General features: G+C 42.9%; 1 protein-coding gene across 1 annotated transcript in view; it reads left to right on the top strand.

The window, feature by feature from the left end:
• The first annotated feature begins 557 nt into the window (after positions 1-557).
• Positions 558-27,367, top strand: part of daam2 (dishevelled associated activator of morphogenesis 2) — a 77,399-nt gene continuing 50,589 nt past the window's right edge. The window contains exons 1-3 of the mRNA XM_061083281.1: positions 558-775; positions 13,812-14,097; positions 24,557-24,646. Of these exons, the coding sequence (XP_060939264.1) occupies positions 13,930-14,097; positions 24,557-24,646 (258 nt within the window). The 5' untranslated portion in view covers positions 558-775; positions 13,812-13,929. The remainder of the gene's footprint in view (positions 776-13,811; positions 14,098-24,556; positions 24,647-27,367) is intronic.

Here is a 27,367-nt window from a genome sequence, read left to right as displayed (position 1 = left end):
ACTTCAGGGAAATCCTTTTCCTGTGTGGGTCACAGGGTAATTCCTAATGGAGGAACCCATATTTGGTTTGTGTGCGCTTGCATGGGCGTGTGTGCTTTTATGCATGTTGGCGATGAAAAGGCATGACAGGAAAAGGGGTTTCCTTTTTGGGCGTTGTGTCTGATATCCACCCCATGAACAGTCTGCCCAGTGAGGGAATGCACTGGGTGGAGTAGGGATTGCAGACAGGGGTGTGAGGCACAGGTTGCTGTGGGTCACTTCCTCTCATCTTGCCCTCTTCCATGGCCCTGACGCAGCAGGCAGACACACGTACTGTACACATGCGTGTATTTCCACAGAAAATCCATCGCTCTCTCGTCGGAATCCAGAACGGGAGGGTGGGCAGGCAAGTGATCTAAAGACAGAACATGAGAGTGAGCACGAGAGGGATGGGGTAAGAGAGAGCGGGGGAGAGAGAGAGAGAGAGAGAGAGCGAGCGATAGAGAGAGAGCGAGAGCTGTGACAGTGTCAACAGCTCGGCTCCCAGCACAGTCAGCTGAAATCCTGAGCACGGCTCAGAAGCTCAGAGAGGGGAAGCAGAAAAAATGCAGCAGCTTTAGCCGGGAAACATCAGACTTTTTTTAAATGGCCAAATGAGAGGTTAAAATCCAGAGGATGTAGGAACACTTTCAAACCTTTTTTCTAAACCTGCTTTACTGAGAGAATCCTTATTTTTCCATCGCTGGTGACGTTTCTCAGGGACAATCCATTTCTCAGGGCAGCCCGTCTGAAGTGGGTAAGTAGAGAGATATTTGATCTTGATACTGATACGGTGTTGCACTGTTCACCTTGCAGGAGCTCCCTCCACACGACAGGCTACAGATGTTTATGTGCGAACACAGTTTGCCCATGCACCGCGTCCTCCTGCTCTGCTCAGCCAGGAAAACACAGACTACTGCAGCCAATAAAATAAACATTAGTCAGTAGACTCTGTAGAAAGCTGTGCAAGAGAGGAGCTGGTGGGCAACAGGGGAAACTAATCCCACTAAAATGATAAAGTTTCCACATATTTCCTGCGGTTGTAATTGGTGTGAACGTCTGTATTTTATTGTCCGTTTTTTTTTTTTACTACGGTGGCTTTATAGGTCATAAACAGAATGTGTGCAGTCTTTATATTTGGGCTGTTGCTCTGGCTGTGTTGACAGCGTGCCTTGCTTTACCCCTGAGTGTGCTGGTGCATTATATGAGCAGAGCTTTTTTGCATATTGGTGCTAGTCTTGGATACGGTTTTAGCTGAGGCTGTTCAGAGGTTCATTTTCTTTGGAAGAGATTGTGATTTCATGATCCATCCATGAGTTCAAGGATGGATCAGGGTTTGGCAGTGCCGGAGGAGGGAGTTAGAGGCGAGTGAAATCCACATTTGGTTTACACCCAAAAAAACATGTGATGTCTTGGACCAAACCTTAAGGAAATGCACGGCATGTCAGGAATTGAAGGCGTCAAGCTTATTTAGTTTTCGTCGTCATGGGCCAATCATACATGTTCATCAATCACACAGAAGGCCCACTGGTCTAAGTTGTGGTCCGGCAGCCAGACATTCCATATATGCTTTACATTTCCTCCCAGCAACAACTCAACCCTATAAGGAACTGGGGGAATCAGACTTAAACTTACCCCTAAATACAGTCTGCTTTTGCTTGGGATGCTGGCAGCACTTTTTTTTAAATAGACCTTCCACATTTTCCTCAAGGGAAGCCAATACTCAGCGGCAGCTCAGACCAACATAAACACCCTGTTCTTATCTCCTTGGCTTCCTCATTTGAAGGAATCATGAAGCCCTCCTTTCCTGTGTGGAAGCATTGCCTATATCCTGGTTGAGAGGCTGTCATCCAAACTGTAAATCCTTTGCATGTGTTGAAACCATGGTGGCGAAAGTTCAAGCACCACCCCTCCAAATTTCCACCTGTGAAATTGGTTTTGGGTGCCTGCTTAAGGGTTTGCCTGATGGTTTATGGGTGGAAAATGTTCCAAAGGGATGCCTCATCTTTTGTGAAAAAGCTCCTACAGTCATGGTGCCGTGTAGTTTCTTTTGATGTCTTTTTGTGATGTGAACAAGATAGTATCCATTTCCGCCACATTAAAGGCTTACCCTCCGGTCTGCTGGAAATGCTCAAACACTCACGTGCACTAGGGGTCAAGCAGAGTGACATTGCTAAATTTCAGTGCAATTTCAGTTCAGGCATTAACAAAAGCTGTGGACTCACACACACAAACTGTGTGTGAGTCCACACACACCCACCCTCTGCTGCCGTCAGCGCTCTCAGGGCTTTTCATATTTTATCGACCATTACGGATGCATGAACTGCTCTCTCAGGATTAGAGGGAGTGCGAGGCCGAGTTGGTGAGCGACGGTCGGCCTTTTATCGCTTCAGCCCTGCTGCTGACTGGCAGCTCAAATGCTTCCTCATTAGAATAGGGACGGAGAGGGGGAAAATGGGGATGAGGTCTATAAAGCTGCTTAAATTCAACTATCTGATCTTTTTGATGGGATTATCATCATGTAGTATTTAGCAGTAGAGTAGTTACAGTGTCTGACGGACACAACTCTGGGAGACTGTGGGAGAGAAGCTGCTGTTCCTCTCCTTTACTGGAAGTCCACACACTGAGCGTGTGTCAAATGGCACCATTGTATTTGTGCCAGTGACACACTTTCTGGGCTTATGATGTGTAAGCATATCTTTTTTGTTTTTTACAGTGCCTCAGTTCAATGCAGTATTACTGGAGGCTATTTAGAAAAAAATATTGGTCATGTCACAGGGCTGCCCCTATCTGAGTTGCTATAACTGTCCCCGAAGAGCATTCCAGACATTACCCAGAAGCCCTCTGTCCTCTCCGCTGCAGCTGTTGACCTCTCACCCAGGCAAGATTAATAGCTTAACAATGCACAATATGGAGCGCCCTGGTCGGCTTGCTGACATTGATGGACATATTCAAACCTCGGTGCAAAGCATGAGAAGCTAAACAATAGCGAGCTGACAAACACATCTCCCGCTGAACTGCTGAGCTAACCAGTGAGTTTTGTTGTTAGCACCAGAGCGTATGGAAGCGCAGCCGTGAGTCAGTGTTTTTGTTTTTAAAGTGCAAAAGTTGCCACTTTCACCACTCAGATAAAATATCCAGCATCAGTTTAAGTGTACTGCACTAATGGTGACGGTCTATCCCCTCCTTAGGGAAGCTTTCAAAGGTGTTATAAAGAATGTGGAGTCTCTGGGAAGACCAGCATCCCTTCCCTCTCGAGAGTCATTGTATTGAGCTCTGAGGTTGTGCTCGTGCCAAAAGTTTTTTTTCCACACATATAATAACATGTCTTCCATTAGACTAAGAGCTTGCGACTCTGGCACGACCCTCCCATATGAAATAAGAACAAGATTTGACACGGCAGGGTAGCGTTTTTGGGTTTGAGCAAAAGGGATGCCAAGTATTGGATTTCGTTCTGAGGCCCTGTTAATATGTGGGATTTTTGGGGCCTGTGGAATGTGGCAAGGCCGACTTTCTTCTTATTCCCAATATTAATAGCGTAGTTATCCCAGTGATCCGGTCTGTTTGATGAGCCGAGATGTGACTCGTGGAGATGCGCCTCTTGGCCAGTGGGAAAGTGGGTCAGCAGTGGGTCTGTGCTTCTGGTGTTATGGTCTCTACTTGATACAACCTCCTTCCTGAGCCAACATTAACATCTCTATTGTTGAGGTTCCAAACAGCAACATGTGGATGACCTATACTGAGTACTACTGAAAAAAAGAAATGAAATGCACTGCTTAAAAACAACACAGAAGAGTCTCACAAACAGCTTTTTACCGCACCAGGCCTCCCAAATGTTTCCCGGCAAACTTTTGCTAATCCCTCCACCCAAGTCGTCTGCTTCTGCTCGGGTTCTTATTTCAACCATTGTTCATGCAACTCGTGTCTGTGGTCCGTGGCTTGTATGAAGGGGTTTAACATGTTTATAATAGTTTGCTTCAAACTGCAGCTGTGCATGGATGGCAACTTGGGGCTTTCACTGCAGTGTGGAACTGCTGCATGTGTTTGATCACGGCAAAATAACACTCAGTCTAAAAGCAGAGTTGTAACAACCCCTGGGTTCTTCATATGGACTGTGCCATTATGAATGTTCCTCGCATCAGGAAGTTGCTTATTGTAATGAATCAAACTAAATGAAATGGCTATTAATGACATCCCCAGAGGTTTGGAAACACCACCCCCCCTCCTCTTTTTCCAGTGGTTTAGTCAAGGCATTTCCCCCTTTATGGGTGTTGTGGGTTTCTATGCCTCATGGTCCCATTAAAACCAATAGTGCTTATATGTTTGCTTTGAATGAAGCTATAAGCCTATGAGATTTCTGAGAATTCTCAAATGTTGGCTGTGAGAGAGTTGACAGTTTAAAAGGTTTTAATGTGATATTGAGAGACTGACATTTATAGCTGGTAGAGATCTGGCTGCTCTGTGTTATTTAAACAAAAGTTGATTTGCAAGAATTTACACAATGTGGACATCTTAGACAGTTTGAAGAGATTGTCTAGAATTACCGATGCATAGCAAGTGAGTCCCCAGTGTTGGAATAACAACAGACGCTAGACGGATATGAAGAGCATTTAACAACCTGAGCCGTTTTTGTTCTGAAGAGAATATCTGTGTTCTTCCTGTGCAAGATCAGTAACCATGGTGCAAACCCAGGGCGACGTGACCGTCCTTGCATTTACTAAACTGTTTGTAAACAAAAGAAAATGAAAAATACTTCTTTGTCCAAATGTGATTGCATTTGCCTCAGAGAAAGTCTGGAAATATTTAAGCAAGAGTATTAACCATGAACTATTAAAGTAATTAATAGTAATTGTTGCTGTGGTCATTTAAATTGAGGTAGTCTGACTTACTAATTTCTTTCTTATGATAAGCACAGTGATGGATCTCTATTATATGGCAGCTTAATGGAACCAACTCAGCAACACATCTTTCACATTGTTTAGTTAAAGCTTGGTATAAACAGCAACAAGAAATGTAAGGTTATTTTTTAAACATGTACTTTAAAGTCATGCTCATGTTTTAAAAGTATCATTTCACTTCAATTGTCTGTCCCATACATAGACTGTATATAGCAACGTTAGTCGCCTTATGGGATCCCACAGGTTTATATGGTAGTAGACCAGGGGTGTCCAAACTACGGCCCGCGGGCCATCTGCGGCCCGCCATCCATTTTAAATTGGCCCGCCTCAAAAAATTAAAAAAAAAAAATTAAGAAAAAAAAAAAAAAATTATTATTATTATTATTATTTTTTTAAACTAACAATTAAGTAGCACTGAAATGGTACTTACTTATACACACTTATTGTAGTTTTGCTCTATTTTTGAAGAAATTGTACTTTCTTGATTCTTGTTGTTCTGGGTTTGTACCCTCGGGTACCCTTGAATGCACTTAATATAAGTAGCTTTGGATAAAAGCGTCAGCTAAATGTAATGTACTGTGGACTATGGCCCACTGTATTGTATTTCTCAGTTAACACCGTTACGCCCCCCGCCCTGAGCGACGCGATTGTCATCAGTCCGCTCCAGTGCAGGGGGGCGTGGCGGCGTGAGTGGCCCAGACCTTCGTATTTTTTTCTGTATGTGGCCCTCGGGATAAAAAGTTTGGACACCCCTGTAGTAGACCTTTGTCATCATTAGGGGTCTCACCTGTTATTCGAAATTTGCTCATTCCAAAGTGTATGTAGGTGTAATGACCTGTTTGAATTCAAATTATACAGTCTACAATCATATCCGACTGTCTGAAGTAGTTTGCATTTTGATCCAGCAGAGGATGCTTACTATCAGCTTGACCAATTGCATGCCCTCTTGACCTATCAGTAAAGAAATTCTGTAATGTTTTGTTGTTTTGCTACAAAAATGGTTAACACATGGTTAGGTTTATGTAGCAGTCATGGTTTGGGTTGACAAAGAACTGAAGCAGCCGCTTGGATGAGGTGAAACGTCTTGTTTCTATAACCAAGTCCAGTTACCCATGATTCAGCTTGAGCAGGATGACTGAGAATCTTCTCAGACATTAAAACAAGTCATTCCTAATGGTAAGAGGACCAGGTTGGCATGGCTACAGTAATAAACACACAGTTAAGGTTATGGAGAGGTCAAGGAAACTGTTGGTTTCAGACAGGAAACAGTGCGGTCTCTCTTGTGATCGTCTTGTGCTTTATGGAACCATCCTTCCACCTCCTCTGAATGAGGACTTTGATGCTTGCTACTATACTATGGCACTTTACTTCCTTCTTGATAACATCAAAATTATTACAGCCTCTAGGGGTCAACTAAAAATAAATGTAACTATGGTCGTAATGAGCTGTTTGCACTGATGACCTCTGGCAGACAGTCTTGCTCCTGATTACACCAACTGAAGGCATGCTCCTAGAGCACCAGTTGAATACTTTTTGGCTGTTTCCTCTTCACAGCTTCCCCTATCTGATTTCAGGACACCAAGAAAAGGATCGAGGGTGAACACAGGCAAAGGAATGAGGGAGGACTGGCTGAATGGTAGAAAGGGAAGGGTGGGTTTCCGATCTTCTGATTCTGGGCTCTTTTGATTCATTTCCTGGAAGATGCGTGAAGGCATACGAGCACAGACGACTTCTTTATCTTCGTTACTCACCCATAACTTGTGAGTTGACATCGATTTTGTAGAAATGGCACACAAAGAAAATAAAAATTCTACTCCTGTTCCTGTGACAGTCAAGTAAGCCATGAATATTTTGGAGTGACCATGCTGTCATAGCTAAAAATAACTGTCCCCTTGAAGATCAGATGCACATGCTGTCCAGTGCTGGGGGAAGTCCAGCATTGCAGGGACTGAAAGGACTATCCTAGCCTGCATTGGCCAACCCTCTCAGGCCATAGCAGAATTGTCCAAGCCAAATCCTCTGGCCCATTGTCCAGGTCTGCACAGGGAAGCCAGTATAGGCCATGTTGGGAAGACAGACAGTTTCTCATGAAATCTCCCGACCGGAGTGTGTGTGCTTTAGAAGGAGTGCAGGAATGCATCACATGCAAATGTAGTGTGAAATGATATCAGCTCTGGTCATTTGTCAGTTAAGGTTGTAACTCACTGTTAACCACGGCGAACTGAGCTGGAATAGATGGGTGATGTCATCGGATAGGATTCCATGTGTGTGTTTCTATTGCACAGTGCGTTTTACGTGTTTATATCAATATGATTGACTATGTAGTTTGTCTATTAGTCATGTCAGTTGTTTCAGACCAATCACATATTGTATTTATTAACATCAATCTCATGGTGCTAGCCCTGGCGACTGAAGAAGTATTCAATGAATACAATGATTTAATTAGTGTGAGACAAACAATTACGTGTGTGTTTGTACGACTGTGTGTGTCAGAGTAACTGATTAGCAGTCCAGTGTGGCCTCTGACCCTAACAGGGTAAGATGTATGATGTGTACATGGCCTCCCCAAGGAAGAAGCATGATTGTGGGTGGGCCAAGGATCCTATGGGATCCATGAGAGAATGTTTTTTTTCAGGGTCCCAGGTGATTGGCCCAAAGCCAGTGGTTTTGCAGGGAGGAAAAATAATTGAAGAGAAGGTCCATTATTCATTGGACAGACAGGCAGTCAGTAGAAAGGGAGGGCATGTTGGAGAGGGCATGTCTGGGGCAACACTATCCAAAGGCTGGCATGTCTCCAGTGTGTCCAATGGCTGGGTTGAATAGCAACTTTATGTCAAATTAATGAGTGTGAGTAGTTCACTTCCCAGTCAAAGGACACATGAGATCTTTACATTCCAGTACACAACCATGGCTACCTAAAATATGGGGAGATGTGCCAAAACGAGACAGTTGAGATCTTTTTCGGGCAAGTTTATCCTGAATGTTGGCATCTCCAGAGGACTTTTGTCTTCAGTTACCAAAAATCCTGTACAGGGACTCATGTTTGCCAGTAAAAGAGGTTTTTGATCCAAAAAACGGTCAGGGTATTACTATTATATTGTGTTTTTCATCCAGTGTTACCTGTTATAATTTGAGGAAATGAGGATTGAGGATCCTACTCCCGACTTGCCTTAATGGAGAGTTTATTTGAGGATGTACACAACTAACAGAATTGCAATTTGCTCTTCTTTCTTACAGATAAGCTCCTTAGGCAGTGTTTTTTTAATTCACCTGAATGACACTGGTAGCGCTATAATTAAAATGCACCTGCTGTTCCAATGTTTTCATAGGTGTTACCATATCAACAAAGCCTGATATCTTAAGGATTATTGTGGTCTGGTGCTTGTTTTGACATTCGACACTGGTATTGGCTCAACCAGTTGTGAGCCCACCCTCACCATGCACTCTGGCAGGCAGTGTAGCACTGCTGCCCCATCTCCGTTGCCAGGTGGTTATGTTAGCCTGCCTGTGCCCTCCTCCATTATCCAGCACCATTGAGGAATGGTTCCCACTTGTGGGACCCTGAAACAAAACATAATTGTCGTGAAGGATCTAATCTTTTATCTGGTGCCTCTTGTCTGTGTTCTCTACTTGTTTTATAATTGCTTCTTATTTTTCTTGACTTCCTTTCTTTCCATGTCTGAATCCAGCTGGCAGCATTTGGTCAAAAAGAGCCAGGATGCATTTATCCATCCGTGTATTATTAAAAGATGAGAAAAGTAGTTTGAATGGCGAAGGTAAGGCGGGGAGGACAGATTGAAAGGTGAGCTAGAGCAGAAAGCAAGCTAGCTGTAGTTGGAGGAGAAACAAGGAGGATAGTGCGCTGGATAGAAAAGTAGTGGAGAGATGGTGGATGGATGATGTAGGGTTATTTTTATCCCATGTGTGTGTATTGTGTTTTAAGTGTAGTGCATGTATTCAGGAGGGATTGGGGAAACACAGGCGCTCAATTTCTATCCGATTCTGTATTTGGTTCTAAAAGCATTGCTTTCTTTTGGCAGATGTTGGGGAGAGTATTGAAATTACACAGGCACAGATGTTTGAGAGGCTGATCTGCACATTGCTGTATTATTCCTTCAGTCTATTCTGCTGTCTTTTGCCTGTACACACTCACGTACACACATCAGCAGCAGCAGCAGCCTTTCCCTCCTCACTGCCGCCCCCATCTCCTCCTCCTCCTCCTCCACTGACCTACTTCCCGGCGCTGGGGATGAAGCGATGAGGTAGTGGGCTGAATGAGAAGTGGCAGCAGTATCTCCTTTTATCCCTGCCTCCCTCCTTTGCCTCCTTCTCATTTCCCTGTCTCTCTTTCTGTACTCGGCTGCTCTGCACACTCTTCAAACACGGAGCAGCCTGCAGGCTCCTCTCTCTGCTTCAGGGCTCTTGAGTAAGTGTGAGTCTGACAACACTGGTGTGTGCTCACATCTGACTGTGGGTGTGTCCGAATCTTGAAACCTGTGAGCATGCGACATTGTGTGGCTGTGCACACAAAATGCAGTGTGTTTGTGGCGACTGCATGTAACCAGGGACTTATCTGAATGTGTGCCTTCACAGAGATTCTCGTCTGTCATTATAAGCAGTTAGCATTGACAAATGTCTGCCCACTTCCTCCTGCATCTCCCAGTGTGACATGCACGAGGATGGTTTTAATAAGCGTTAGCCTATAGAAGTCTGCGAACTTTCACTCCTCAAGTGATGGTCCCTTTTCCTGCAGCTGATAATGTCATCATACGTACATCTGTTAGCCAGTGATGAGCAGGGGAAAATAAGTCTGTGTGTGTCTGTGAGTGCACATGTGTTCAGCAAATCATGTGTGTTGACTGAAAACATGCTTTACCAGAACCTTGTGATGAAGTCTCTTTTACAGAATATATGGTAATTGATAGCCCAAGTATGACTCGTGCAATTACGTCTAGAATGCCATGACGTTGGATGTTTTACGATACCATTTTTTCCTTCTACTATAGCAAAAGCTACAACTCCTTTTGAATTTTCCATCCTGTTTCCACCCATGTGTCATCGCATTTATCCAAATAGGGCACAAGATACTTCACATGTCCTAATGGCGTATTCCTAGTATTACCTGGTTTAGATGAAGGAAATCTGAAAATACTGTTTACATGGCAGTATCTTATTGAAACCATGCCATAATTGGGTAAATATCACAATATTGCAGTCCATGTAAACATAGTCATTGTATGGGGAGGTTATATTTTGGAGCAGTTTCTTGACCTTATTAATTCTCCCAGTATTTAAGTGTAGGATTTAGAGCTCTAATGCAACTTTAGTGATAGGGCTGTTGAGCACAGGTTTTGGGTTTGCTCTCTTTTATTGCAAGATTGCACTTAACCTGGCACCGACTGTGATGGCAAGAAGGAAGCTGTGCCTAGGCCAGGCCGTTGCCAGCTAAGAAATGGTACTCTTACCTAACTCCATTGCATTATATTTGTGTTTATTTAAAGTTAGTTTAGATTTAATTTTTTAGTCTCCTTTCCATTAATGATTGTGATGGCAAGAAGGCAGCTGTGCTGAGTCACTAGGCCAGGCCGTTGCCAGTTAAGAAATGGTTCTCTTACCTAACTCATTTGCATTATATTTGTGTTTATTTAAAGTTAGTTTAGATTTAATTTTTTAGTCTCCTTTCCATTAATGAAGACGACAGAAAGGAAGTACAATTTCTTGACCAGGAAAACCATGAGTGCCCTTTAGGGAAGGGAGAAAAGAATTAGAAAATGGGGAATGAAGATGATAGGGGGAGGTGGCAAGGAGAATGACAGATGTTACTGTCAGAGGGGGGTGGATGGAGACAAGAAAGAGGAATAATGAGGGATGACAGTAAATCGGAGAGAGAGGGGGATGACAGGATGGCAGATAAGAGCGGCCACATATGGCAGGGGACATGGTCATTTGGGGTTGTGTTTGGATAGTGACTCCACCAAAAAGACTATGATAAAGGTTACATATGCACAAACTTAATACTGTTCTTACTTCCTCTTATTTCCCTGTATACACTATATTACTATATTTCAGTGTTTATACTTCTCAGTTCTTTGGCCTACTTTCCATTGGCATTGACTGGACGCAGGCCACCAGAGGTGGTGTTGAGTGAGGACTGGCCGCATGTGGGGCTCTGTGGGAGAGTGAAGATAGAAGCTCACACACACACACACACACTCACACACGCACACACACACACTCAGGCGTATATACACACACTGGACAGGAGGTTTAGGTTGTATATTCTGCTGAATAGCTTTAAAACCCCTGCAGAGCGGCCTCTTTTCCATTAGGCTGCACCAGCTGTCCACAAAGAAATCACCAGCATAAAGATTTGGCACCAGCTTATACTTTATCTTATAGCAATAAAGATGATGAAACACTGTCACTGTTAATGGCACGAGTACAGAACTTTTTTCAAGTGTAAATGTATGGGGTGGGGGGGGCATATCCATAAGTTACCTCCCTTTGGAGTAAGCTTCATCTATTCTGTCATATCGTTGTTTTACAGTGCTTTACTGTTTCTTCTCTCCCACTGACCCACCACAGTGACTTCTCATCCGTGCCATGCTCGGGAACATCTGGTTTTATAAAAGTTAATGCAGAATCTCTACAACTTGTTCGAGCGCAACACCCTTCACATCTTTGATTATTACCACTATATGCCTCTGTAGGAGAACCAACTGGATAGGAAATATTTTTGCAAAATCTTAAAACTGTGACCGTTGTCGAACCACGTAACACTAGGTGAGACATAATTGTATCACAAATAAGTCAATGAGAAACAAGTGTAAACTTGTTGGGTAAGATGACCGCACACACCCAATATAACACACCACATTGCTGCAGAGTAGTCCGTCTTAAATCACCCCTTTCATGTTCATATAGCAACAGATAGTGGACTAGATTTAAAATCCTCATTCTTAACAAAAATACATTCCTATCTTCACCCAAAACTTATATGAGGTCTATTGCAGAGAATTGGAGACTCAGACTTTTCACAGGAAATGTGCACAGCTCTTTTTTTCATCCCGGGGGGGTTGGCTTTATTCAGGGATTGTCACCTCGGCTATTAAGACACACGCTGGTGCAGTATTGAATAACCGCCACACACATATACAAGATGCCGCACAAGCTATAAGTGACATTCAGCACACTGACGCAATGCCCATGAAACAGTCCCCGTGTTTGAAGGTGATGATACAGAATAATTTAAGTTAGAATACAAAATAAGTTCACTGGTAGTTGCACAAGAATTTCCCTTATTCCAAAAAAATACCAAAGAAAACTGTGGTTGCTTTTCATTTAGCATACCCTCCAGTTGGTTTGTAGCTGTGCAGCGCTCTGCGTCTATACCGCCTTAAGTGGGATGGCAGATTCAAGGAAGCGGAAAAAGCAAATGAGCAAAAGAAGAGATGGCAAAATGGAAATGTGGTGTTTTCTCTCTTCGCTTCCCCCCCCTTTAAGTTGCTGCTGAGGGCCCGGCTCGTTCATAAAGAATTTAACATCCGGCTATTTTTAGACGGCGTAGTGAGAACTCCTACGCCGAACAAGCGTGTGACAGAGCGATGGCGGAGAGCTGTGCTCAGTCAAGATGTAGTAGATTGTGGCTTCATGTGGAAACTGAAGTCGTAAACCTTTGCAGTCTCATTAAGCTGACGAGTGCAAAGCTCCAGCCATTACTTAATGCTCGTTCGATTATGTCCCCATATCAGACGAGGCATAACATTTTGCATTTGCTGTTTTTAAAATCTATACGTGTTTTTATTCTATCATTGTATCAAACATAAATGGATCCAAAATTTATATCTTGGTGAAATCTTTCTGCTTGATGTTCCACGTCCATGGTATTAGCATAACAGGCTTGAAGTCCATTCATTCACAAATGCGGAAATCTGTTGCATAAAGAAGAGCTTTGGCATCTGTGCCAGCCATTGTGGGTGTACGGTCACATTCTGTAAGTGGGTGTATGCCCGATAGGACGTAATCTAGTGTAGAGGGTGTATTGTTCATACAGTGAAGACCACCCATATCCCTTCGGTAGCACCGAGGAAATCCTCCTGGGTGTCTTGGCCCATTCAGCTGTTGCAGTGGGTGTCATTCATTACACAAACACATATACAGCTTCTGGGAGTGAGGACACTGCTGGGGCAGCTCTCACAGCGTTTCTACATAAACAACACACACAGACACACACACACACTGCAGGGCACCATTGTACCTCACGGACAAGAGGTTTCTTTGTCGAGGCACAAGAGCGACCGATGTCAAGACAAGGATATGATGCTGCCGTCTCTGTTCTCTCTGGTCTCACAGCAAGAACATCTCTACCCCTGGCACATAAATATAGACACAATATAAGGGGACAAAGGACCAGAAAGGACCAGGTGTTAACAGTCTTGCACTTGCTACTTCCTTCCTGTAGAATTTAGTGTCATCTGTATTGGTAGGCCCTCATTGACAGAGGATTTTTGCTGCGCACTTTCCATTTCCAGTACTGTAACGTCTTGCTGCTTGTTATTTTCTGTTGATGAAGATTCTTGAGGGAGCAGTTTTCCTTTTGTTTGGCCTGGTTGGCTGTTGCTGCTCATGTTCCTGTATTTCTTCCAAACAAACTGCGGGTGCTGGAAACGTAAATTGCTTTGCTTCCTGTGCACTGCAAATAATTCATTCCAAGGAATCATCGACCTGACTTTGAATCTCTGTTGTGCTGCGCATGGAAGTGTAATGCATTCTGACATTAAACATTCATGTCTAAATCATTGCAAGTAATTCTTAATAATACTTGGCATATCAATCATGGGTCCGATTGCATTTCCTCTGAGTAACATGTTTCTCTCTTTCTCCTCTCCTTTCCAGATCATGCCCCCTAGATAGCAGGCTCGTCCTCCTCTCCACTCCCCATCCCTGCCCTTGGCCCCTTCCTTTACCATCCTGGTCCAGCGCCACCACTGCCACGTGTGTCACCACAGCCATCATGCCCCCCAGGAAGAGGACGCGGCCGGGCCTGGGCTTCCTGTGCTGCTTCGGCACCAGCGAGCCCCCAGAGATCAACTTGAAGGACACTGTTCCCTTACAACTGCTGGAGTTCAGCGCCCCCATGCCACTCGCTGAGGAGCTGCATGCACGTTTCTCGGAATTGGTGGTGAGTAGACACGACATAATATAAATGCATAGCTAAAACCGCTAGGCCTGGACTTCATTCGTCTTAAAGGGATAGTTCGTCCAGAAATGAAATTTCTGTCATTATCTACTCAACCCTGTGCCGATGTAGGGGCAGGTTAAGGGTTTGATTCCACAAAACACTTGTTGAGCTTCTGTTGTTTTTTTACGACTGATGATTGTTCACTTATTCCTTCAATTGAAGTGGATGTGGCTGCAGCACTGTTTACCCCTGAATCTCCAGCAGTGTGTTGTGCACTCAATTACTGACCCCTTCGGCATAAGGGTGAGGAGATAATGAGTGAATATTCCTTTAAAACAAAAACATTTCGGGAATTTGATTTATGATGACGCTGTGACTTATTGGTTTTAAGCTTTGGACCCATAAACCCTTCAGTTATTTCAGTAATGGATCAGAATCAAATCAAACAAAAGCATCACTTTTCAAACATCTAGGCACCCTCTTCATGCAATAGAAACCAGAGAGCGATTCCCTCTGCCAAGGCTAACACTCTATCTCGCAATCCACTTCAAAAGTTAACGGGTTCTTCCTTGGCTTATAACCCACCCTTTTTGCATAATCGTGCAAACAGTCTAACTTCAATGTAAACAGGTAACCAGATAAAGTTCTTTGTTTGTTTTATGTCTATATGTACTGCACCTGTCATCATTGGAATTTAAATTAATCTGTTATTTAACAAACTAATTTAGGTGACTCATTTTTATAAAAAAGGGAAAACCAGAGGAAAAATATATGAAGTTGGCTCATAGCCGTGTATTGGCACATTATAGTTCTTGGAGTTTTTTCTTCTTTTTTTTCTACACTAATGCAGAGTAGCCCAACTATTTCCCTTGCGTGTCACTCATTGTCCCGACTAAACAGGATTAGCGACAGGAATTGGAAGGGATTGGGTAATGCAGACGGCGTCTTGATGGTTGGGTGAGGCCAATCCAACCAAACCCCACCACTTACACTCCATTAAACTAATTCAGGAGCTCATCTATCGCCCTACAAGCAGCCCATCCTCTTCATACGGTTCCCATCTCATGCACAGAACACACTTGTTAGCAAAGGTTGTTGGTCTGTTGCGGTGCCAAACTGGCTTGTCTGTGTTGGCATGTGTCCATGGTGTGCCGAGGGATCAGGGCACAGCTGTCAGAACGGAGAAGTCCTCTGTGGGTTTCAGCTGCCATGCAAGCTGGTTCTTGGTTTGCTGGAAGAACAGGGCTTTGCTGTTTCTGTCTCTGTTTTTTCAGTGTCTGTCTCTTGGTGTTTTTCAGACCTGTCCGTCTGCATCACAGTGTTTCTGTCGTTCTCCCGCAATCTCAGATTTCCAGCTTCTTTCTGTCTCCGTCTCTCTCAACATTACTTTCAGCGGCACTGTTACAGGAAAGCCTCTGACCCATATGAGTTTAAGTCTCTGTGGATGTCGAACTTCACTGCCTGCAGGATACATCACTTTAAAAACTGTCAAAATCAACTCAAGAGATTAAGTGAAATTCCATATAATAGGAAATTATTTATTCTTATCAATGCAGATTTTCCCCAAATGAGCATTTCCCCCTTTTCCATCTAAATAACCCAATTTGACCCTAAATTAGCTGTTTGCAATCTTTTTATACTCCCTGCTAACACACCAGCCATTAAGCATAGGAAGTTCCAACAAATTTATAGGCTTGATTAGAGAACATTAAATGGTAGGATTGTAGCAATCAAACATTAATTGCCTTAATCAGTACTCTTCGACTGGAATGACATAATGCTCCTTAAGCTGTTCCAAAGCTTAGTTCTGAAGGACCTGCGGGTTGCTATTTGACCCACTTGATGCCCTTTTGTGTCTGTGCAGAGATGAACTTAGATGAATCTGGTTTTGATATGGAGAAAACTTTCAGAAAGCTCACAGAGTCAGTGTATTGCTGTAATAAACAGAAACATGTTTTTCATATGGAAGCGCTTACACAAATTACGGCAGTCCTCACGGTTGAGAGGACCAAATGACCCACAGCTTATTCTGAGGTAAATATCGGAGCATGCGATGGAGTTTACACAGATGCATGAGCTAAGGAAGAAGCAGAGCAGAGAGGATTCGTCCCTGATTTCAAAACGTCTTGACTTGCAGCTTTTCGGCCCTAGAGAGACAGAGGATTTGGCATTTTCTTGCTGGATCTGGGCCCTTGCACATGTTGTGAATAGATTATTCTGAAGATGGCTGTTGGACGGCTGCATCTGACAGCGTCGCTCTCGAGCTTAGAGAGTCTTTGGAGCAATGTCTTGGTTGGGCTTCATCTTGTGTTTGCTCAACTGTGGAATTCCGGCATTAAATGTAACATTTAAAAGTAAAAATTAGAGCCTGACCATTATATTGTTGGCCATTTTTATTGGCAGATAGTTGACAATCATTGAATTGTTGTTTACGATATAATTTTCCAAACACAATGCAGAAAAAGATTCATCCATCCATTATCTATAACGCTTATCCTTTGAGGGTTGTGGGGGAGCTGAGTTGAAGAAAATTATGCTTGGGGTCACTTTTGAAATGGTTAAAAATACATTACATCAAAACCTATTCTCTTCCACGTCAAATAGACCAACAACCTATATAGAAGAATAAATTAGACTTTTATTACGACATTAAATCAGTTTCACCATCGGCCCAAAAAAATCCAGTATTGGTCAGGCTCTAGTTAAAATATCATGCTAGAAAGTTGGAAAAATAAATTGTGATGTTCCAGTGAGATGATCACTCAACCTGTGACAGTTTGACTCATGTCTGCTTTGATTGGACGACCGAACAACTTCTACCTAACGATGGTCATCTGGCCAAGCCATTGGTTCTCCACATCTGTTTTATTGATCCTCCAGCCGACATGCTGACATATGTGACCATGTCTCCAAGTATCTGTACATGCAGACCACGGCAGTCACACAGTCTGGACACACTGCTTGTAATGCAAGCAGGGTAGATGAGAGAGGCAAGGACCTGCACCACAGGGGAGGGAATTAAGAAAAAAATAGGAAATAACATAACATGGTGTGTTTCCATGGAAATGGCGGATGGGGATTATTGTTATGAAAGCCTTTTTCTGAGGAGGAGAATGAGACTCAATGGAGCCTCTGTTGTGGGAGCGACAGATCTGGGCCAGACGGAGGAGTAAACCACCTCCACGTGTCCTCAGGTCCATAATGGGGTCTTCCACTGTGTCTAGAGACTCCACGGAGCGCACTCATCTTACACTGTTTGTGGAGGAAAAGACTTGTCTCAGGAATATTATATGTAAAATTGTGAGCCAGAAAATCCTTAGCTGTAACTTGCCTCCCTGCTCTTTGCTGGTGCTTGGAATAGTAAATGGAACATGTGATTTGATGCGTCTCTCCCTTGCGCTTGTTCAGCGGATAACCTACTTTGGATAATATAGAGGTGAACATAACACAGGCATATTGCCATGGCGATGAATATATAATCATTATATAACGAATGTAATAATGCAAAAGAGATTACTTGTCGTCTTTGGTCTTTAACTTGCATATATAACCTAATATTCCAGAATAAGCATCTCATCCTAGAGAACGTCTGAGGAATAAACACGCTTCCAAGTCTGTCGTAAACCATATGAAAGCCTTCTGCCTGGTAATGAACTCCACAAACCCATGGAAATGAACCTGGAAGCAATCGCCCCTGATTTGGACACAATGAAGAATCACCACATCAGAGGGGCTAATGGATCGTATCAATTAAACTAAACATTTGCTATCAGGAAATTCTGCGGTCAGATGCAAATGTGCCGCAGTTCGGGAGTCTGTTCCTCAGATCTGAGTGCTGCAGTTTCTTTCCACCCGTGTTTCAAGGCTTGCACGCACAGTTGATATTTATATATACAACATGTGTGAAGTTTGGCCGTGCTTCAAGAACGATGACAGCTTTATCTTGTTAGTCGAAGCAATTCCATGCTAATAACATTTCATCATCAGATGTGGAGTCGCTCTCATATGTTGGTAATTAAAAAGTGGGTTCTGCTCAGTTACTTGGCAACGTTTTGCACTGGTGGCAGTTTGGTAAACCGAACGCAGTATTTGTTTCTCAAAGAGAAACCAAAGATTGAGGTTGCTTGGGGACAACTAGATGAGCATTTACTAGTTTCAACTCATGGCAATAAACAACCCTCAATGGAAAGATCAACATACCGTAGAATATACAAATATCTGTGCTAACCACTGTATATAAACAACAAGCTCCCCAAAAGTGAAAACAAAGCGTCCTTTCGGTTTGCTGCAGGTTAGGTCATAAACCCAACCTCCACCTTGTCTACAGATTGGACATGGACCAAACTAAAAAAGTGAAAGCACACATCATATGTTATTGTTTGTGTGTTTATTTTGATAAGTTTATTTATATGATGCTAAGTAAACAGTGAGGGATGTAATGATTGACAGCTTAGCCTCATGATTTGTCAACACTTTAATACCACAGATCCCTCCCCTGATCACTACTCCACAGACTCTGGCTCTGGATAGTGGGAGGAAGTAGAGAGGCATTGTCCATCTTTATGTACAGTCTATGTTGTCAACACATTTGACACAGGGGTCTGAACTCAACGAAACAGTTCCTCTGAAGAAAAGCAAATGCATAAGAAGACATTGCAACAGATAAAGAAGCTTAGTGGCTCAGTTTAGATTGTAGTTGTAAATGGAAATATGCCGAGCCTCACTCAGCATCTGTATGGCATTATTTGTTTGCATGCAGTAAAATGCAGCAAATGCATCCATGTGTTTCTCTTATTAGGTAAAGGGAAGACCCGGTCTTTTACCCTCTGCACCAAGTTGAAAGGAGAGAAGTTATAATGTACAGCATATGAAGCCAAACTGGCACAACTGAGTCGGGTCTATTGAGCCAACATTTGGCAAGTAAAGTACTGGCAGATATCATATGAATGAGTGTTGCTCTGCCCTCTTTTTCTATCTGCTTTATCTATTTCTCTATGTGGGAGCCTTGTTCTTCTTTTCTCTGTCTCGTTATTTGGGACAGTTTTAATCCAACCACTCTGGGCCCTGGTCCAGCTGTCCAGTGTCAGGCACTGCATCTGTGCGCCACAACCTCTCATAGCTTCCACTCCATATAACTCCCCGGCGCTGTTTTTAGAAGCACGTAAATTACGATCTCAAAGCTGCGAAGGTAAAATTATACTCTCATTTGAAACCTCCACTTGTGTTTCCAGGAAAACTGGACTCTTTAAAACATAAATCTCATACTAATGTTCCCTTCAGTGTGACTCTCAAGCCGGACGCAAATCAATGTGTGGCGTAACAAGAGGGAATGGAAATGTTCTCCACCCTCTGCCTCATTGGGAGTGGGTTTCCTCCAGTGTACACCCTGGGGTGCACCCTCTCTTTCTTGTTCCCACCTCCCTCTTTTCCATTTGTAATATTCTTGTCTGAACTATGTGTAGACGCCAGCTCTCACTGTCCTCAATGACTTACAGTCAAACCTATTTGAAGGGACAAAGATGCAGTAGGTTAGCAGCGGCTAATGGCTGACTCATCAAAGAGAGGATACTCTGACTCATCTGAACGCTGCAAAGTAGTTTGAGAGCAGCCACCGTGCGTTTGTTTGTGATTTGTCGGGTGATGTTAAGTAGCTAAATTCGTTCTCACCATATCGTCAGAATAAGAAGTCTGTCTTTTTTTGGTTGTGGCCAATGATTCAGAGCCTGACTTTGGCAAACACACACTGATTGAATCTCGTTTGGGTCAATAATGGAAGCTACAGCTTCCTGTGGGTCCCCTTGAGGCCTCATATGACTTCCTGCCAACTTGCCTGTCTTTCCTCTGCCTTCCTGTCTCTTCAAGAGACTCCTGCAGGATACTTGTGTGTATTTATACTTATATATGTGTGTGTGTGTGTGTGTGTGTGTATATAGTATAATGTGTGCCACACTGACCCTCCCAGCTAGGGCTGTGACACTTCACATAATTTATCGACATTCATATTCTGTGTTGAAACGCCACATCATAATTGCATATGCATGCTAAAGGCTGTCATTCATGGACCACACACTTTAAATTCAGCGATGGTGATACTCAGCAATCTCACCTTTAGTCATTCGGTGACACCCTGTTTATCTAGCGCATATTTTTGTCAGCCTTTAAAGAAAAATTGTCCTTCCTGAAAAAATGACCCCATAGGTTTTGAGTGTAAGCATCTGGTTACGACCAATAGTGGTGTCGGGCCACGTGATGCAATAGAAGAGCGTCAATGTCTGAGTTGGGAGGTGCTTGAGCCAGATGAATGGGTCCAACTGAAAACCCAAGAGTTTAATATGATCAGGGTGTGTTTTACCCATGACTGGTCCACAACCTTAACTGTGTGTTATTATTGTAACCATGACAACAAAGGTCCTTTTAAACTTGAAGTACCATCCACCCAAACAGATCTGGAGTAGATCTGTAGTCTGAACAGCACTCCCATGTTTCATTGCAACTCAACACTTTTTACCATAACAATCTTTGCATGTGGTGTAGATTCACATGTTTAATTTATCGATGTTTTGTCATCGACTCCTGTTATGTCAACTGAAGAAGTATTTAGCCATATTAGGTATGATTCATAGCATAATCAGATAGGGGTGATATACTTCATTATGTTCATGTATTTTTAAAATACGCTAACTTTCACCTGTAAGATCTCAGGTCAAAGATAAATGTTGGCATGTGGAGGATTAAAATATCACTTTCGCCAATACACATATTTTCTCTGATTCCAAGAGCAACTAGAGAAGATGGATCAGTCTCTTGTTTGTGCATGAATTATAGATGTAGTGTAGTGTTTTCAGGAATTCATATGGAAAGAACTCAAGTGGGCCCAAATTCAGAATGTGGGCTTTTGCTTGGAATTTAGGAATCTATTTAATAAACAGAGATGACGCCAAAGAGGAGAGACTGGGGGAAATGAATGGTTGGTTATTAAGTTGTTTTTTAAATGATTCAGTTACAGTTCATGCATGAACAGTTAAAGTGCCATATAATTGCTAAGTACACAAAGATCCCAGTGAGCAAGAGGGGGCAAATAGGAATAAATACATACAAAATTACAATTTCTAATAAACAAGGTTCCAATATGTACCAATCAATGGAGAGTATGACAATAAATTCATAAAGTCTTTTATATTGTATTAATTCATTAAAGCTTCTCACACAGAATTAATCTGGAGACTAAATCTATAAGTATTGCTTTCCAAACTCCATCTCTCTCCACCACATCTTTTCTATTATCCCAGCTCAGCTGATGTAGCCCGCCCGTCTCCAGAAACAGGAAATTGAGCGACAGAGAAGGTCAGTGAGTCTGGAGCGGACGTGACAGTCACAGACTCACAGCCACGACACCCTTTTTAATTTGTAATATTATTCGATAGGCAGTGCTGTATGAAATATGAAAGAAAGGGTTCAGGAGCCTTAGGTATGTGTGTTTTTTCCCCCTCTGGAGCAACAGGTGTAACAATATTAGCTTTGGTTTATGTGAATTCCCAACTGGAGCGTGCTGCTGTAGGAGGACGGGGGCACATCAAGGGAAGGGTTTTACGCAGCAAAGTGGTTTTGTTTTGTTTTGGAAAACCGAGAGGGAGCGGGTGTTTTTTTGGGTGTTGCTACGGTCGTGAGGACAGACCATGTGACACGGATGTGGTATTGGAGCAAGGTTTTGATGGCGTGGGGGGGGAAGCAGGGATAGAAGGTGGAAGATATTGCATAACTGGAAAAGTGAAAAGTAAAAAGTCCTCTGGCTGGCATGACAGGAACATTCCTCCACCCACCCAATGTCCTCATCCCCGACTTCATCTCTCTTTTCCATCCTCTCTGATTCAAACTGGTGCCTCTTCTTTTTGAAAATAACTAAGTGAAACAGGCAGTCCTCATTTTGAGCCCTCAACATGCATTAGGCCATAGTCCACCCTGCCACTCCTTTCCTGTTTTCTCCTCTTTGATTTTGTTCTTGATTGTGACAACATTCTATTAATACAACTTATGTAATTATGTATCCATTTCTAAATGGAATTCTTTTAAAAAAACATCTTAAATCCTCTATTTCATTGCTGACGTATATTGCCTCCTCACATAACTCCCCCACCATATAAGACCTTAAATTGAGAGGCTTGAGGGGTTGTTGGACAGAGAGAACGTGAAGCGTGGAGATCAGCTACCGGGCTCAGCTCCCATCTGGTTCAAATCCAGAGGGTCTCAATCTCACTGATTTCCCCACCAGCTCTCAATATCAGCTCCTCCAAACAGCAGCAGCTTATATGGGAGGGCTTTGACCCAGCGAGCAGGCCACAGGCCAGAGACGAGGTCGCTTTGAGTCCTCTGTTTCCAAGCTGGAGGATGTGGAGAAAGGATTGAGATCCAGGCCAAATCTGAAATCTGTAATGATTGAAGTGCAGAGAGTGATGATGTTCAGTCGGCACGTGGCGACTGGTTTCCTTCTTGACAGTCAAGAACGTACAGACTGTATATAAAGATGCATGACGTGTCTCCACTGCCTCCCAGTATCCAGAAATGAAGACAAAGTATCCTAGATATGAATGCGGCCATCTTTCTCATTTGGAGCCAGACTGTGCAGTAGCAATTGGAGGATAGAGTAGAGAGTGCCCGCCCGTACACACACACATAACCAATCGTGTGTCAGTCTCAGCTGTCTATAATAAGGTTTCACCCCATTTTTACTGTATCAAATAATTAACACTAAACTTCCTGAAAAAACACTGTGATAAAAACTCTAAAACAGACACTAGACACCATCTTTGAGAACGATTCATTTTATTTGTGCTTTTGGTCCTTGTTGAATCAATAGCATGGAGAAGATGGTATTCATAAGCTATACTGCAGCCAGCCCCTAGAGGGTAATCAAGACACTTTGGCTTCAAGAGAGTAGACATGTCCATCTTTATGTGAAGTCAATGCTCAAGACCATACGGTGTCACATACACAGCAGCCATTATGGTAAGTTAACGTAGACTCCGGATGATCGGCTCGGTTCGTGAGTCACAGACAATCAGTGAAAAGAGAGTTAAGATGAAACGTTTTTAAATCAAAGAGTCCAAAGCTTTATAGTGGTTTCTGTCCGCATTAGCCTCCATGAAGTTCACACCCTTGGAATTTTAGCCTTTTTTTCCAAACCACTGTAAAGCTGCTACTGGCTGTCCCATTGAAAGGACTGGGTGAGAGATGATGTCATTCTTCACAGTGTAGTGTCAGACACTTGGAATGTGGGCCACCTTAGCCCACCCTGTCCAGCTGAATGGCTGAAAACAAATCCTGTGAATCTACTGGCCGGCTTTGAGGGGCCCCAGCTCTGGCACCGGTAGCCATCTTCACTCTGGGGGGCCCTGGGGGCCCAGCACTTCTGGCTGACGTCATGGTAGCAAAACCATTATGATGAGATTAGTGTGAGCTTGTACACAATGCTCGGGTGCTCTAGCATCTCACCCTCTCCACTATGTTTTTGTGCATATCCATTTCCAGAACCTCATAGCTTATTTTCTCTCCTTTATTCAACACCTTCCTCGTTTTTTATCAATGCATCTCTTTTTTTCTACCCTGGTTTATCCATTTCTCTCTCCCAAGAATACACTTTTCCTTTCTGGCACACAGAGACTCATTTCCTGGGTTCATATGCATTTCAAAAGGTGCAGGAGGCTCCTTGTACCAAGCTGAAGAATTGAGACGAGCAGCAGGGTGAATATCAAAACACTCCTCTGTAGTCTGTGGAGACCGGTCCCTGGTTAGGCAGTGGGAAGGGTGGACAATCAAATGACACTGTGTAAACTTCACTCCCCTGGTCATCTGTAGTCATTTATTTGTCTGTATTGCTGCAGGGACAAGAAAACAACATGGACTGAGGGATAGTTATATTATCTTCTCTTCTCTCATAAGCTGTATTTAGACATACTCACTGTATGTGAGAATGCAAATGTCTGAGTTAGTTTCAGCCAACATTTTCAAGAACTTTTCCTGCCAGTCCCGTTGTAAAGTGTCAGCATTTTGAAAAAGAAATGTTGTACACGTAGAAGACGCTGATGAAGATGTCAAATTGGAAAGACAATGTGATTTGAGACCTTAAGGTGGTAATATCTGACAGCAGTGTTTATGTACTGTAAACAAAAACATTTGATTTTTGTCCTGTCGTGCCTCCTACATGTTCAACCCAAATACCACTCCTGTACAAGGGGTTTCTGGGTGTTTGGAACGTGTCGGAATCGGACAATCTCTTGCGTCTACTCTTCTAAAAAACAAACACTGAAAAATGTCTGAAATATTTTTTCTGGAGATTATGTCTGGAAACTGCTGTTGTAATTACTTAAAATGGTCCTCAACTATTTTGTTTGTTTGTTCAGTTTTTTTTGTTGAATGTATAATTTTTCCTGTGTCGATAAAACAACCTCCCTTCTTGTTGTAGGATGAGCTGGACCTGACTGATAAGAACAGGGAGGCCATGTTCGCTCTGCCTGATGAGAAGAAATGGCAAATCTACTGCAGCAAGAAGAAGGTGAGTCTGCCTCTGCTGTACTTTACCATACATCAGCCCCAAGCTCTGGCTGGCCCTCTTTTGACTGGCTGCCTCAACCCACAGTTCATAGCTTAACTGTCAGCAGTGAATATTATTGAAGGGCAGTCTCTTTCCGGAACCCATTTGCAAGGCTCTAATATGTGGGATACTCTAAATGCATGTACACGACACATATACAAACAACTCGGTGTATAAAAGGCACTCCCATAGCTCCTGTTTCTTTCTGCAAGCCCCCAATTATCAAATCTCCTCCTCACGTCAGAGAAAGCAATTTCCTCACGCTGCTTAAGGAATTGTCAACATACCATGGGAGGACTAGAACATTCTGGTTAGCCCTCTCTTTCACCCCTCTGCACTCGCCAAAATGTCTCTCTCTGTCTTCGTACCCTTTGGCGTGTAGCTCCACAACAACCCTTGTCTCTGGTCTTTGTGGTCGAATATCCCCCAGGAAATGACATTGTACTTGAAGAAAAGGGGGATTTCACCCCCCCTTTTTTCTGTCTTCCCTCTGTCTCTTACCTTCTCTCTCTCTCTTTTTCTATATAAAATTGAACAAATAGTCATAAACCCACACTTGTGTCTCTTTGCTAATTTGTTTATTTGGCTGAAGGTCTTGTTTTGGAAGGAGGACGAGTATCTATCCCTGACCCTCCTTCCACTTTCCGAGGCATGCAGGCCCGGCTTAGCTGATGTGATATGCTCTGACAACCTTTTTAAAGAAGGAGCAAATGCACACTGCTTGGTTTGTGTGTGTGCTTGTGTGCTTTTGTGCGAGTGTGTGTGTGTTTGTGTGTGTGTGGTCTGGTGTATGCACACCTGCATGTGTAAAAGTTTGTACTTGTACTCGGGCCAGTATTGAGTTACGAGGAAAAAGACGAGCAGCGCAGTCGTGTTGTTTAGAGGGATGTCAAGGCGAGGATGGAAGCTGGAGCCCCACAACAGTTTATAATAAAATGGAATACGGGTCAAAAATAATAGAAGAGGGACATATAGTCTTTCTTTTAACACACTATGATAACCATTGGCCTTGCAATGTGGTATTGGCCTTGAATAAATTACTTTGTATCATAGGGGACTGAATTGTTGGCAGAATCCACATTTGCACATGTAAACCAACATGAAAGCCTCTAGTTCAATAATACTCAAATATCACTTATTGAATATCTCAATAAAGCGACCACAGACATTGAGGACTCTTCGTGCCGTCGTTAAAGGAAGCGGAAACAGAGTTTTGACTGTGGCTTGGGCATATGAGAACCAAACCGGGTTGCAGTGTGCACATATGCCAGGTTCAAAGGTAGGATAGAAATGTGTTGTTCCCCCTCCATCTCTTAGTCAGAAATAATTTTCTCTAAGACTAAGGTGAAAAAAACAGACGTGTGCCCACCCAAGGAAATGTAGAGCAAAACTGGGGTAATAGTGCACAGCGGAAAGCTGGAGGAAAAACCAAACAAACTCCTTATTCATGGATACATGTAATAGAGAATGAGGGAAGCAACAACTGGTGTGCAACATCAGATAATATTCTGAATTCCTGTGTGTGAATATGGAAATAAAAAGGCCTGAATAATGTCCTCAAATGCAAATACCCACACAGACATGAGAGACGTAGACTAAGGAAAGACCTGCAGGTTATTCAGACACATCAACAGTACTTGCACTGTGTTCCCTAGAATAACAGCATGAGAGTGATTGGAATGGAGAGCCGGGGACAGCAGAATTTCCCTTTCGCCGTTCCTGTCCACGACAAACACTGGTCTCCTTGTTTCCTCCAGCCAAGCAACTGCTCCAGTTGTTAGGGTTAGATAACACTTGGAGGGTGCCACTGGACGCACGACAAAGGGACAAACTAAGTTTTTGTTCACCTGCAAAACAAACTGTACAACACATTTACCGCTAAATTGTTGCCAATGGCCAATCTGTTTCAGTCCAGTGAAAACCGCATATTACAATCATTATCAAATGTTTTTCGTGTTCACCTCAAGTGAAGACTAAATGCTTCTTTCTAGCCAGGGAAAGTTCTCTTACTTCTTATGCTAATAAAAAAACTCAAACCACCCTTATTTACTTTTTGGCATTTCATACACAGTTTTTGGACATGTAACCAAAACTGGCCTCCAAGTTTTTTTATATGAGTCTAGAAACTGCTTTAGCATAATTGTAGTTTTTTTTTAACCAATAGGACTTAGAAAACCACACACAAACAAACACAACGTTGTATTCTTAGTTTTTGTGGCTAACATAGCTATCACATGCTACATACAGAGAGACAGAGCAGTATTTTCATTGAATCGGACTCAGGCTTTTGGCCATCTGATGAATAAACCATCATCTAAACTCAGTTCTTACAAGTGGTTTGGTCTCTTTGAAGTACTGCGAAGAATATCTCAGGGGTCTTTAGACTTTCATCTCTAGCTACTTGCTAATTTTGTCTGACTGCTTTTCGCTTCTCGACACAGACGTTTTATCAAGCCTCGTTTGCTGAAAAACTTGTTCTGCTGCTGCTGGGAACAAGGTTGATGAGAAGTCTGACAAAATCACACATTAAGTAACATTAGTGTTTCACCGGGACCAAAACAATAAGCTGCAAGACGCCTATAAGCCCCATAGACCAGCTAACTGCTTATTCAATAACTCTCGATAAATGTATAACTTCAAGATACATTTTTGACATGACAGGGAATCATATAAGTCAATAGG

The sequence above is a fragment of the Limanda limanda genome, chromosome 12 (genome assembly GCF_963576545.1).
Source record: "Limanda limanda chromosome 12, fLimLim1.1, whole genome shotgun sequence".
Lineage (NCBI taxonomy): Eukaryota > Metazoa > Chordata > Actinopteri > Pleuronectiformes > Pleuronectidae > Limanda > Limanda limanda.
The sequence above is the reverse complement of the archived record's forward strand: the minus strand, read 5'-3'. Positions and strand labels throughout refer to the sequence as shown.